Source organism: Callithrix jacchus, chromosome 7 (genome assembly GCF_049354715.1).
Source record: "Callithrix jacchus isolate 240 chromosome 7, calJac240_pri, whole genome shotgun sequence".
Taxonomy (NCBI): Eukaryota; Metazoa; Chordata; class Mammalia; order Primates; family Cebidae; genus Callithrix; species Callithrix jacchus.
In genome coordinates, this window is record NC_133508.1 from 82,475,927 (window position 1) to 82,490,185 (window position 14,259).

General features: G+C 42.2%; 1 protein-coding gene across 10 annotated transcripts in view; it reads right to left on the reverse strand.

Annotated features, from left to right (window-relative positions):
* Positions 1-14,259, reverse strand: part of IPP (intracisternal A particle-promoted polypeptide) — a 71,411-nt gene that overhangs the window by 36,350 nt on the left and 20,802 nt on the right. For all 10 annotated transcript variants that reach the window (XM_035251297.3, XM_078331583.1, XM_054259297.2 and 7 more), the window contains one exon: positions 14,046-14,213. In XM_035251297.3, the coding sequence (XP_035107188.2) occupies positions 14,046-14,213 (168 nt within the window). The remainder of the gene's footprint in view (positions 1-14,045; positions 14,214-14,259) is intronic.

The window sequence follows — 14,259 nt, forward strand, 5'->3', positions numbered from 1 at the left end:
ATGCAATGCCTCTATGGATAACATTTGTAAATTTTATTTAGATAAAACTTTAAATTATGGAACATCTAAATAAATAATGTTCACAAATCATAAGAGTCAATGTATCATGAAGATTTTCCTATTAAAAAAAGTCAATGTACAGATGATAGCTATCCCCATATTGATTTAGAGATTTAATGTATTCCCAATCCAAAAAAATCCATTTTTTAACAGATTTGACAAACTAATTCTAAAATTCATATAAAAGTGCAAAGGACCTAGAACAGCCAAGCATTCTCAGAAAAGAATAAGGAGAGAGAAATAGTCCCATCATACATCAAGACATATAACAAAACTATAGTAATTAAGAAAGGGACAGACAGCGAGACTAATGGAACAGAAAAAAAGATTCTAGGAACAGAGACATACATATATGATTACTTGATAGAAGACAGAGTTGGCACTACAGAGCAGTGGGGAAACAACAGTCTTTCATGCTAGGATAATTGAGCATACATCAGGAGGAAAATGAAATGAATTTCCTATTGCATATTATCCATAAAAACTCAATTCCAGGTAGATTACTGACATAAAGGAGGATGGAAAAACTATAAAACTGTATAAAACAATGAAGGTATAAATCCTTATGACTTTGGAATATGGAAGGATGTCTTAAATAGGGTGCAAGAAACATTAACCATAAAGGGGAAAAAATAAGAGATTTGACTACTTTAAAATTAAAAACATCTGTTCATCAAAGGATACCATAAAGAGAGCAAACGATGAAACAGCAGAGTAGGAGGAGACATTTATAGCATATATGACTTTATGAGGGCCTCGAATCCTGAATATAAACAAAATTCCTATTGTACATAAAATAGTTAACATAGCAGGCCTAAAACTGCCTGTCCTTAGAAAAGCCTATTGCAAGGTTGACCCTTTGCTGGAATCTGGGAACATGGCTGGTTAACAGTTCCCTGCACTGAAATAAAATTTTCCCAAAATGGTAAGAGTGGCTCCCTGTGCTTAAACTGTACAAACAATGTGGTTTATGATGAACACATGTTTTCCTTCTGAGGGTCTGAAATTTGGGTATGTGCTAGGAAAAAAGAGGCTATGTGATCAGCTGCCAACAAAAACCTTGGGCACTATGTCACTAATGAGCTTCCCTGGTAGACAATATTTCCCACATGTTGTCACAACTAATTGCTGAGGAATTACGCATGTCATGTATGACTCTACTGGCTGAGGACTCGGAAAGCTGTCAACAGTTTCCTTGCGGACTTCATCACATGTGCAACTTTTCCTTTTGCTGATTTTGTTTTGTACATTTCACTATAATAAATCTTAGCTGTGGATAATTACATGCTAAATCTTGCAAGTCCTTTTGGCAAATCACTAAACCTGGGGGTGGTCTTGGGGATCCTGATGTACCCACAAATCAACAAAACAGGCAAATTTTTAAATTGACCAAAGATTTAAAAAGTTACTTCTTAGAAGAAAAAAATCTAAATGACCAGAAAAAAATGAAAAACTGCTCAATGTCGTATTTATCAGGGAAATGCACATTAAAACCATAATGAGATATCACTATATTGTCACCAATAGGCAAAAATGTGAAAGTCTGATAGTATCAAGAGTTGACAAAAACTTGGATGAAGTATATATAGCCACTTTCTTAAAAGTTTGGCATTATCTATTAAAAGTAAAGACCTGAATGCATTGTGACTCACTCCAAGCTGTAGAAACCATTGATTTTACTCCTAGGTATATATATCTAGAAAAACTCACGCACAAGGCATCTGTTAGTATGTACAAAAATTTTGACAGCAGCATTGTTGTTTATAGTCAGAAGGTAGAAATAGTCCAAATGTCTACCAATTACTTAGAATGGCTAAGTCAAGTAGGTAAGTTAAAATAACCCAAATGTCTCATGATAATAGAATGAATATATAAATTTTGGTATACTCCAGCCTGGCACGGTGGCTCACATGTGTAATACCAGCACTTTGGGAGTTTGAGGTGGGTGGATCACCTGGGGTCAGGAGCTCAAGACCAACCTGGCCAACATGGTGAAACCCAGTCTCTACTAAAAATACAAAAATTAGCTGGGCATGGTGGTGCACACCTGCAATACCAGCTACTTGGGAGGCTGAGGCAGGAGAATCACTTGAACCTGGGAAGCGGAGGTTACAGTGAGCTGACATCGTGTCACTGCACTCCAGCCTGCATGACAGAGCAAGACTCTGTGTCTCAAAAAATAAAAAATAATAAATAATAAATAAATTTTGGTATACTACATAGTATACAATAGGAAACCGTACAGCAATGACTACATGAAAGAAACAAGATGCTGGCTGGGCATGGTGGCTCACACCTGTAATCCCAGCACTTTGAGAGGCCTACACAGGTGGATCACCTGAGGTTGGGAGTTTGAGACCAGCCTGACCAACACGGAGAAAGCCTGTCTCTACTAAAAATACAAAATTAGCCAGGTATGGTGGTGCATGCCTGTAATCCTGGCTACTTAGGAGGCTAAGGCAGGAGAATCGCTTGAACCTGGGAGGTGGAGGTTGCAGCGAGCCAAGTTCACACTATTGAACTCCAGCCTGTGTGACAAGAGCAAAACTCTGTCTCAAAAAAAAACAAAACAAAAAGAAATGATGCACAAATATCAGACACAATGTTCAATAAAACAAAGCAAGAATATTTATATAATTCATTTACATCGAGTTCAAAAACAGACAAATGTCTCAAGTATACTGCTTAGGGAAGTCTACATAGGAGGTAAAAAGTATAAAGAAACAAAAGGAAATGATTATCCTAAAAGTTTCTTCAACAATTATCAAGCTGTAAATATATTTATATACTTTTACATGTATTAATGTGTTATATTCCACATCCCAAAATTTAAAATGTAAACTTTCACTTTGGAAAAGTGAAGTTTGGAAGGCCAAGGCGGGAGGACTGCCTGAGTGCAGGAGTTCAAGACCAGCCTGGGCAGCATGGTAGCACCATCTCTGCTAAAAACATAAAAAATTAGCTGGGCATGGTGGCCAGCACCTGTAATCCCAGCTGCTTGGGAGGCTGAGATGGGAAAATAGCTTGAGCCTGGGAGGCAGCTGAGATCGAGCCATTGCACTCCAGCTTGGGCAAAAGAGCAAGACTCTGTCTCCAAAAAAAAAAAAAAAAAGAAAGAAAGAAAGAAAGAAAGAAAAGAAAAAATGTAAACCTTATGAATACAATCAACAACAATTATGTTTATTGAGCATAAGCTGCTTATTGAGCACCTAATATATTCCAGATAAAGAAAAGCTAAAAAGCCAGGTGCAGTGGCTCACGCCTGTAATCCCAGCACTTTGGGAGGCCAAGGCGGGCGAGTGGATCACCTGAGCCTGACCAACACAGAGAAAACCTGTCTCTATAAAAAATACAAAATTAGCCAGGTGTGGTGGCACACGTTTGTAATCCCAGCTACTCAGGAGGTTGAGGCAGAAGAATCGCTTGAACCCAGGGGGCAGAGGTTGTGGCGAACCGAGATCACGCCATTGCACTCCAGCCTGGGCAACAAACGAAAACTCCATCTCAAAAAGAAAAAAGAAGAAAAGCTAAAAAAATCGTTCTTATGTTTTAAAGATCACAACCATTTGGGCAGACAAGAATTAATCAGCAAACACTATTCAGCTAAAATAATTAAGTACTAAATTATCATACTGCAAACTGCATTGGGAGTTCTGGGAAGAAACCTAGAGGATCCTGAGCTCAATCAAGATAGAGACATAACAAATCATATTGCTGATGAATTCCTTACCTATGCTTAAGAAAGCACAACAGTGGCTCATACCTGTAATCCCAGCACTTTGGGAGATCGAGGTGGGCGGATTATTTGAGGTCAGAAGTTTGAAACCAGCCTGACCAACTTGGTGAAACCCCAAGACTTCATCTCAAAAAAAAAAAAAAAAAAAAACACGAAGAAAAAGCAAGCACAACAGCAAGATCATTATTAGAGATGCAGGTTTTTGTTTTTGTTTTGAGACAGAGTCTTGCTCTGTCACCCCAGCTGAAGAGCCGTGGCATGATCTCAGTTCACTGCAACCTCCACCTCCCAGATTCAAATGATTCTCCTGCCTCAGCCTCCTGAGTAGCTGGGATTACAGGGGCCCGCCACCATGTCCAGCTAACTTTTGTATTTTCAGTAGAGGCAAGGTTTCATTATGTTGGCCAGGCTGGTCTCAAACTCCTGGCCTAAGGTGATCCACCTACCTCAGCCTCCTAAAGTGCTGGGATTACAGGTGCAAGCCACCACTCCTGGCAGAGATGCAGTTTTTAAATAACCATGTTTATTTTTCCAACTGGTAAAGAATGGTAAGAATGATTCTTATTTGCAAAGAAGTTGCTGTATTATCTGCCATCTTATCAGTAAAGAAGGAAAACCTGATAATGCTGTAGAGAATGCATAATTGTAAGAACAAGATCCCTGAATTCGTGTGAAAGGTTGGGATCTGGTAGAGATAGAGACAATGGGGGTAGAAACAGTTCATCCATAGTAACAGGAGAGAAGGATATATGAGAAGAGATACAAGTAGACCAATAGATATGAGGACCAAATAGAAAAATGGGCAAAAGATATGAACTGCTAATTCACAGAAGAGAAAATACAACTGGTCAAAGAAATGTGGGATGTTTAACCTCACTTTATTTTTCTCCATTTACAAAACTATTATTTTTTACTGATAAACAATGAATGTACATATTTTGGAGGTATATGTGATTATTTTAATATTTTTGGGGAACAAGTAATTTTTGGTTACATGGATAAGTTCTTTAGTGATGATTTCTGAGATTTTGGTGCACTCATCACCCAATTAATGTACCCTGTACCCGATGTGTAGTCTTTTATCCCTCACCTTCTACCCATCCTTCCCCCTCCAAGTCCCCAAAGTCCATTATATCATTCTTATGTCTTTGTCTCCTCATAGCTTAACCCCCACATATAAGTGAAAACATACAATATTTGGTTTTCCATTCCTGAGTTACTTCATTTAGAACAGTGGTCTGCAGCCGGGCACAGTGACTCACGCCTATAATCCCAGCACTTTGGGAGGCCGAGGCAGGAGGATCACGAGGTCAAGAGATCAAGACCATCCTGGCCAACATAGTGAACCCTGTCTCTACTACAATACAAAAATTAGCTGGGTGTGCTGGCACGCGCCTGTAGTCTCAGCTACTTGGGAGGCGAAGGCAGAAGAATTACTTGAACCCAGGAGGCGGCGGTTGAAATGAGCTGAGATCAGCCACTGCACTCCAGCCTAATGCCTGACAACAGGGTGAGACTCTGTCAAAAAAAAAAAAAGAACAGTGGTCTGCACCTCCATCCAGGTTGCTACAAATGCTACTGTTCCATTCTTTTTTTATGGCTGAGTAGTATTCCATGGTGCATGCGCATGTGCACATATGCACGCGTGCGCGAGCACACACACACACACACACACATTTTCTTTTTTCTTTTCTTTTTTGACAGAGTCATTCTGTCACCTAGGCTGGAGTGCAATGGCGCGATCTCAGCTCATTGCAATCTCCACCTCCTGGGTTCAAGCAATTCTCCTGCCTCAACCTCCCAAGCAGCTGGGATTATAGGCGCCCACCACCATGCCCAGCTAATTTTTTGTATTTTTAGTAGAGATGGGATTTCACCATATTAGCCAGGCTGGTCTCGAACTTCTGACCTCACATGATCTGCCCGCCTCAGCCTCCCAAAGTGACTGGATTACAGGCATGAGCCATGGCACCTAGCCCATACCACATTTTCTTTATCCACTTGTTGGTTGATGAGTGTTTAGGGTGGTTCCATATTTTTGCAGTTTTGAATTGTGATGCTATAAACATGCATGTAGTCTTTTTCACAGATAATGACTTATTTCCTCTGGGTAGATACCAAGTAGTGAGATTGCTGGATCAAACAGTTGTTCTACTTTTAGTTCTTTAAGGAATTTCCATGCTGTTTTCCATAGTGGTTATACTAGTTTACATTCCCACCACAGTATAAAAGTGTTCCCTTTCACTACATCCACACCAACATCTATTGTCTTTTGATTTTTTTTTTGAAACGGAGTTTCGCTCTTGTTACCCAGGCTGGAGTGCAATGGCGTGATCTCGGCTCACCGCAACCTCTACCTCCCGGGTTCAGGCAATTCTCCTGCCTCAGCTTCCTGAATAGCTGGGATTACAGGCACGTGCCATCATGCCCAGATAATTTTTTGTATCTTTAGTAGAGATGGGGTTTCACCATGTTGACCAGGATGGTCTCGATCTCTTGACCTTGTGATCCACCCGCCTCGGCCTCCCAAAGTGCTGGGATTACAGGTTTGAGCCACCGCGCCCAACCATCTTTTGATTTTTTTTAATTAGGGCCATTCTTGCAGGAGTAAGGTGATGGCTCCTTGTGGTTTTAATTTGCATTTCCTTTATACTAGTGTTGTTGAGCATTTTTTCATATGTTTGTTGGCCATTTACATATCTTCTTTTCAGAATTGTCTATTCATGTCCTTTGCCTACTCTTTGATAAGATTGTTTTTTTCTTGTTGATTTGAGTTCCTTGTAGACTCTGGATAATAGTCCTTTGTTGGATGCACAGTTTGCAAATATTTTCTCTCATTCTATGGGTTGCCTGTTTACTCTGCTCATTATTTCTTTTGTTGTGCAGAAACTTTTTACTTTAATTGGGTCCCATCTATTTATTTTTAATTTGCTTTTAGGTTCTTGATCATGAACTCTTTGCCTAAGCCAATGTCTAGAATAATTTTTCCAATGTTATCTTCTAGAACTTTTATGGTTTCAGGTCTTCGATTAAGTCTTTGATCCATCTTGAGTTAATTTTTGTATGAGGTGAGAGATGAGGATCTAGTTTCATTCTTCTACATGTGGCTTGCCAATTATCCCAGCAAATTTTATTTTTTTGAGACCAGGTCTCACTCTGTGGCTGAGGCAGAAGTGCAGTGGTGTGATCACAGCTCACTGCAGCCTCAACTTCCTGGTGTCACAGAATCCTTGGGGTGTTGCTTCATCAGCCGGGAATCTCTGTGGCTAGTGGTGCTTTTGCCTGAGTTTTCCTTGGGCCTGCTGGATTCGTTCTGCCCACTCAGCCCAGCAGGCTGCACTTGGCTTGCACTACTGATCCAGATCCCATGCCTGCAAAGGGCAAGCCAGGTACAGAGTGGTGAGGGGTCTGTGAGTGAGTGAAGGGTCAGGCCACTGTGCACAGCCAGACATGCTGGCTATGGCAGGCCAGGCAGCCCCAGGCACCAGCACAGGCACCAGTTCTATGTGAGGCTGTGGGTGGCCCAGGCATACCACAAGCAGCTTCTAATGTAAGCACCGGGGAATGCAGTGGCACTTGGGAGCTTGGAGATACCACGAACTGTAGAGCCCCAAAGAGGGTGTCGCAACTCTGGCTCAGGAAGCCCCTATGTCTGGTCTTCCCAAAGGGCCAAGGCTCTTCTCTCCTTCTCATTGCTCACAATGTGGCAAGCAGGAGGTGAGGTGTGTTTCAGCCCTATTTGTGTTACTGCTATTTCAGCCCTTCCATTCAGTTGGTCCTGAGTTCTTATCCTGTGTCTAAGAAGAATGAGGTACATGGACAACTGGAGTGTGAGCAAGGCAGAGAAGAGCTTCATTGAATGACAGAACAGCTCTCAGGAGACCAGAAGTGGGTAGATCCAGGGTTGCTAGCTCCTAGCCACAGGCAGGTGGTCCTGACCTCTCTGCAGCCCTCAGCGGAGAGGAGACCTGAACTGAGTAGCTCCTATCTGCAGGCAGGTTGTTCCATCATCTCTGAAGCCCTTAGTGGAGATAAGACACAGATTGGGTAGCTCCTTCCTGCAAGCAAGTCATCCCAATGAATGTACAGCTCTCAGGGTTGAGGAAACCCACAGTGGATAGATCCTGTGTGCAGGCAGGTTGTCCCATCATCTGCCTAAGTCTGGCTGAGTCCAGGGTTTTTATGAGCTTCAGAAGGGAGGAAGTGCATGCTGATTGGCCCACGGTGGCCATGGATGGGCCTGGAATAAGCACCATAAGTTCTCACTCAGGTCTGTAGAACTGGTAACCTGGCCCCCAGGCTTCAGGCCATCCCTGGCTTGAAGGTGGGGTTTCACCAGAGACCCACCCCTTTCCACCTAGGAGCTTGTCTGCCTCCTGCCACAGTTCATGGCACCCAGGCTGTTTGTGGCAAGGGGCACCTGCAGGCCTATGCCAAACTACCCTCTGGACCCCCTCAGTCTCCCTCTCATGCTTGTTGGCACCCAAAGTCTAGAAAGGGCTGAGGTAGCAGGGGGTTGGTATGCCAGCACTGCCCCAAACATGTGCACACTTAACTGGGTTGTGACAGCATCCAGGCTTGGCCTCAACTTTGCTCTGAAATTTAAACAGACATCAGTAGTAGGGAGAGGCCAGGCAGTGGGAGCAGGCACTTCTGAGCCTGCAGCAGCAGGGGGAATTACTGGGCCCCTGAGAGTACAAGGATGCCCAGGTCTGCAGCCTCCACTGGGCAGCTCCAGCTGCGCCCAGGAGGCCAGCGTTCCTGCCCTACCAACTCAGAAGGAGGCAGGGCTCCTGCCCACTCCATGGAGTGTGCAGCCCTGGCCATGCTGCAGCCAGCATCTTTGCAACAGCTGTTCCAGATAGGCGGCTGCTACCATCACCAAGCTCAAGCAATCCTCCCACATCAACCTTCTATGTAGCTGGGACTACAGGCATGTACTGCCACACCTAACTAGCTGAAAACATTTTTTTTGTAGAGATGGGGTTTTGTTATATTGACCAGGCTGGCCTCAAACTCCTAGGCTCAAGTGGTCTTCCCACCTTGGCCTCCCAACGTGCTGGGATTACATGAGAGACCACTGTGCCCAGTCTTAACCTCACTTATAATATAGAATATGTAAATAAAAATGAGATCCTGCCGGGTGTTGTGGCTCATGCCTGTAATCCAAGCACTTTGGAGGCCAAGGTGGGTGGATCACCTGCGGTCGGGAGTTCAAGACCAGCCTGACCAACATGGTGAAACCCCATCTTTAAAAAAAAAAAAAGAGATCCTATTTTTTACCTATCAGACTGGCAAAGTTAAGAAGTTTGATTATATATGGTGTTAGCAAAGAGTAAAGAAACAGGTAATCTCATTTATTGTTGGTGGAGGTAACTTGGTATTATCTATAAAAACTAAAATTGTCCTTCATGAAGTGACTCTTTGGATATAAAAAAGAAAGAAAAAACTAAAATTGTACTTAATCACTAACCCGTCAATTTCCTTTCTCAACTTATATCCTACTGAAATGCTCATACACATGCATGAGGAGATACCTATAAGGATGTTCACTGGAACATTGCTTGCAGTAGCAAGAATCTGGAAATAAATTAAAGGTCCATCAATACAAGAAGTTAAATATATTCCACCATTTCCAAATTCTGAAATATTGTAAACAAAAAATTTTTAAATGAGGTCTATCTCTATACACGGATTCATAAAAATCTTCTCCCGGCCAGGCACACTGGCTCTCACACCTGCAATCCCAGCACTTTGGGAGGCCGAGGCAGGCAGATCACAAGGTCGTAAGATTGAAACCATCCTGGCCAATGCTGTGAAACCCTGTCTCTACTAAAACTACAAAAAATTAGCTGGGCATTGTGCCACACACCTGTAGTCCCAGCCACTCAGGAGGCTGAGCGAGAAGGATTGCTTGAACCCAGGAGGCAGGTTGCAGTGAGTCGCGATTGCACCACTGCATTCCAGCCTGGGTAACAGCGAGACTCCATCTCAGAAGAATAAATAAATAAAAATAAATATTTTTAAGTAAATAAAAAACAAAAAAAGAAGTTAATAACAATATAGATCTCAAAAAGTTAAATATACAGTTACCATATAACCTAACAATTCCACTCCTAAGTATATACCCAAAATAAATCAAATGTGTATACACCAAAACTTTTACTTGAATGTTAAGTGGAAACAATGTAAATGTCTACCACTACATAACGAATAAACACAATATGATTATTTCCACACAATGAAATATTATTAAGCCATAAAAAGAAATGAAGAACTGACATGTGTTATGACATGCTAAGTGAAAGAAGTCAGACACAATATTGTACATTTATATGAGATGTTCAGAATAGGCAAGCCCATAGAGACATAAAGTAGATTAGTGGTTACTAGGATTTGGGAGGAGAGATGGGGAGTGACTGCTAACACGCACAGTGTTTCTTTCTGGGGTGCTGAAATGTTCTGGAATAAGATAGTGGTGACAGCTGCACAGTTGGTGACTACGCTAAAACCACTAAACTATATTCTCTAAATGATAAATTTTAGTATGTGAATTATATCTTAATTTTTAAAACCCGACATTTAGAAGGCCGGGTGTGGTGGCTCACGCCTGTAATCCAAGCACTTTGGAGGCCAAGGCGGGCGGATCACCTGAGGTCGGGAGTTCAAGACCAGCCTGACCAACATGGTGAAACCCCATCTTAAAAAAAAAAAAAAAAAAAAACAAGACCAACATTTAGAATACGAACCCAGATAGGTATGTATTGGGAAAAAACTAAACCAAAATGTTAACTCTGATTATTCTGGGTACTATGGCATGAGGGATTTGAATTTTTGGTTTTTTTTAGATGGAGTTTCACTCGTTGCCCAGGCTGGAGTGCAGTGGTGTGATCTTGGTTTACTGCAACCTCCGCCTCCCAGGTTTAAGCAATTCTCTGCCTCAGCTTCCCAAGTAGCTGGAATTACAGGTGCCCTCCACCACACCTGGCTAATTTTTGTATTTTTAGTAGAGACGGAGTTTCACCACATTTTCCAGGCTGGTCTCAAACTCCTGGCCTTGTGATCCATCCACCGATACCTCCCAAAGTGCTGGGATTACAGGTGTGAGCCACTGTGCCCAGCCTAAATTTTCTTTTTCATATGCTTCTGTTTTAGCAAAATTTTCTACAACAAACCTGAATTACTTTTATAATTTTAAAAATATATAGGCCAGGCGTGGTGGCTCATGCCTGTAATCCCAACACTTTGGGAGGCTGAGTCAGGTGGATCACGAGGTCAAGAGATTGAGACCATCCTGGCTAACATGGTGAAACCCCGTGTCTACTAAAAATACAAAAATTAGATGGGCATGGTGACACACATCTGTAATCCCAGCTACTTGGGAGGCTGAGGCAGGAGAACGGTTTGAACCAGGGAGGTGGAGGTTGCAGTGAGCTGAGATCACACCACTGCACTCCAGTCTGGGCAACAGAGAGAGACTCCGTCTCAGAAAAAAAAAATTATTTAAAAGTTATGTATTAAGGAATATCTTAAGATAGCAATGTTGACAGTATTAACAGCTAGCAAAGTCACAGCAGTTTTGAAGAGCCTCTGTAAGCACTTTTGTGATATCTGGAGAGGGAATACATACATACGCAACTGTCACACAAGGACACTGTGACCCTAAGTTAAACAGAAGAGTTCAAGTGATAAAACTATGCACAATTGACAAAAAATACATCAAAGGAATTATTACAGTTGTAGTCAAAGTCTATATAGAATTGTGGTCTTTATGCAGATAGAAACTTATTGCTTAAAATTCTAATTTTGGCTGGGCGTGGTGGCTCACACCTGTAATCCCAGCCCTTTGGGAGGCCAAGGCGGGTGAATCACGAGGTCAAGAGATTGAGACCATCCTGGTCAACATGGTGAAACCCCGTCTCTACTAAAAATACAAAAGATTAGCTGGGCACGGTGGCGCGTGCCAGCTACTCAGGAGGCTGAGGCAGAAGAATTGCCTGAACCCAGGAGGCGGACGTTGCGGTGAGCCGAGATCACGCCATCACACTCCAGCCTGGGTAACAAAAGTGAAACTCCGTCTCAAAAAAAAAAAAAAAAAATTCTAATTTCTTTGTTGGAATTTTCTGATGTACATGTCATTTCTTGATTTAATAAATAGTTCTGAGTTACATATCCTCCAAAATAAAAACAAAAATCAAATACTTCCTATATCTCTCATAATTTAAACTGACAGTACCATGGTTAGAAAATATTTATAAAATTTTTGAACAGGGATGGCTTACCAAACCCTGGCCCACTAAAAATATAAATAAAATAAAAATAAAATAATTATAATTTTTTAAATATACAGGCTGGGTGCCATGGCTTACATCTGTAATCTCAGCACTTTGTGAGGCTGAGGCAGGAGAATCACTTAAGCTCAGGAGTTCAAGACCAGCCTGGGCAAGATAGTGAGATGCCATCTCTAAAAAATAAAAATTTGTAATGAGCCAAGCATGGTGATGCTTGCCTATGGTCCAAGTTACTTTATTATTTCATAATTCATAAAAATAGTTTTACATGGCTGGGTGCAGTGGCTCATGCCTATAATCCCAGCATTTTGGGAGGCTAAGGCAGGTGGATCACGAGGTCAGGGGATTGAGACCATCCTGGCCAACATGGTGAGACCCCATCTCTACTAAAAAAATACAAAATTAGCTGGGCGTGGTGGTGCCTGGCTGTAATCCCAGCTACTTGGGAGGCTGAGGCAGGAGAATCACTTGAACCCGGGAGGCAGAGATTGCCATGAGCTGAGATCACACCACTGCACTCCAGCCTGGTGACAGAGGAAAACTCCATCTCAAAAAAAAAAAAAATTGGTTTTACAAAACACCATGATTTCAATCAAGAAATATATCCTACTTTCCAATGCAAGCCACCCAAATTACCTGAAAAGTAAGAAGTAAAAAGAGAATAAGAAGAAAAAAAAAAGAAATATATCCTACTATCTTGTTGACTTGATTTTTAAATATCCAGTATCCATACAACTTTGTTTATTAAAAAGGAATCATAATGCAGCTTTCAGAATTTAAGAAATTTCAATAATAGATATTGATCTAAATTTTGGTGCCACTTTTTTTTTTTTTTTTTTTAAGAGACGGGGTCTCGCTATGTTGCCCAGGCTGGAGTGCAGTGGCTATTCACAGGCGCGATCCCAGTACTGATCAGCACGGGAGTTTTGACCTGCTCTGTTTCCGATCTGGGCCGGTTCACCCCTCCTTAGGCAACCTGGTGGTCCCCCGCTCCCAGGAGGTCACCATATTGATGCAAACTTAGTGCGGACACCCTATCGGCACAGCGCACTACAGCCCAGAACTCCTGGACTCAAGATCCTCTAGCCTCAGCCTCTCGAGTAGCTGGAACTACAGGCACGCGCCAGTGCGCCTGGCCACATTTATTTTTTTTTAGATGGAATTTCTCTCGTCGCCGAGGCTGGAGTGCAATGGCGCGATCTTGGCTCACTGCAACCTCCGCCTCTCACATTCTCCTGCATCAGCCTCCCAAGTAGCTGGAATTACAGATGCCTGTCACCACACCTGGCTAATTTTTTTGTATTTTTAGTAGAGACAGGGTTTCACCATATTGGCCAGGCTAGTCTTGAACTCCTGATCTCAGGTGATCTCCCTTCTTGGCCTTCCAAAGTGCTAGGATTACAGGCATGAGCCACTGCACCTGGCCAGGTGTCACATTTTACAAACAACTTTTCTTTTCTTTTTTGAGAGAAGGTCTTGCTCTGTCACCCAGGCTGGATACGGTGGCACTATCATGGCTCACTGAAACCTCTGACTCCTGGGCTCAAGCTATCTTCCCACATCATCCTCACAAGTATCTGGAACTACAGGAATGTGCCACTATACTAACTTTTAAAGTTTTTGTAGAGACAGTCTCACTATATTGCCCAGGCTGATCTCAAAGTCCTGGGCTCAAGCGATCCTCCCGCCTTGGCCTCCAAAAGTGCTGGGATTACAGGTGTGAGCATCCAGCCACAACTTTTCATTAAAACCAAACCTAAGTATTCTGGCTGTGATAAATCACAATATTCATCTGATATGAAATATTCAACAACTTGTGTTTCTTCTTTCTTTCTTTCTTCTTTAGTAAATACTTATTAAGGACAATGAGATATATGTATATCACATAGCAATATATAAAGCATATTAGAATATAGCCAACAAGACCAATAAGGAAAATAAGACATTTTTATTATTACCTCCAATAGCGTAGACCATCCCTCCCAGAACTGTTACTCCCAGCCCACTTCGAGCCTGATGAAGTGAAGACACAGTGGTCCAGTATTGGCTAAAGGTGTCAAAACGTTCTACACAGCTGAGGGCTCTGCTGTCACTCCAACGACCCCCCTGTAACCGAGTATATCCACCTAAACAAAAGAAGAAAAGGGAGTACACAGCAAATCTCTTACTATT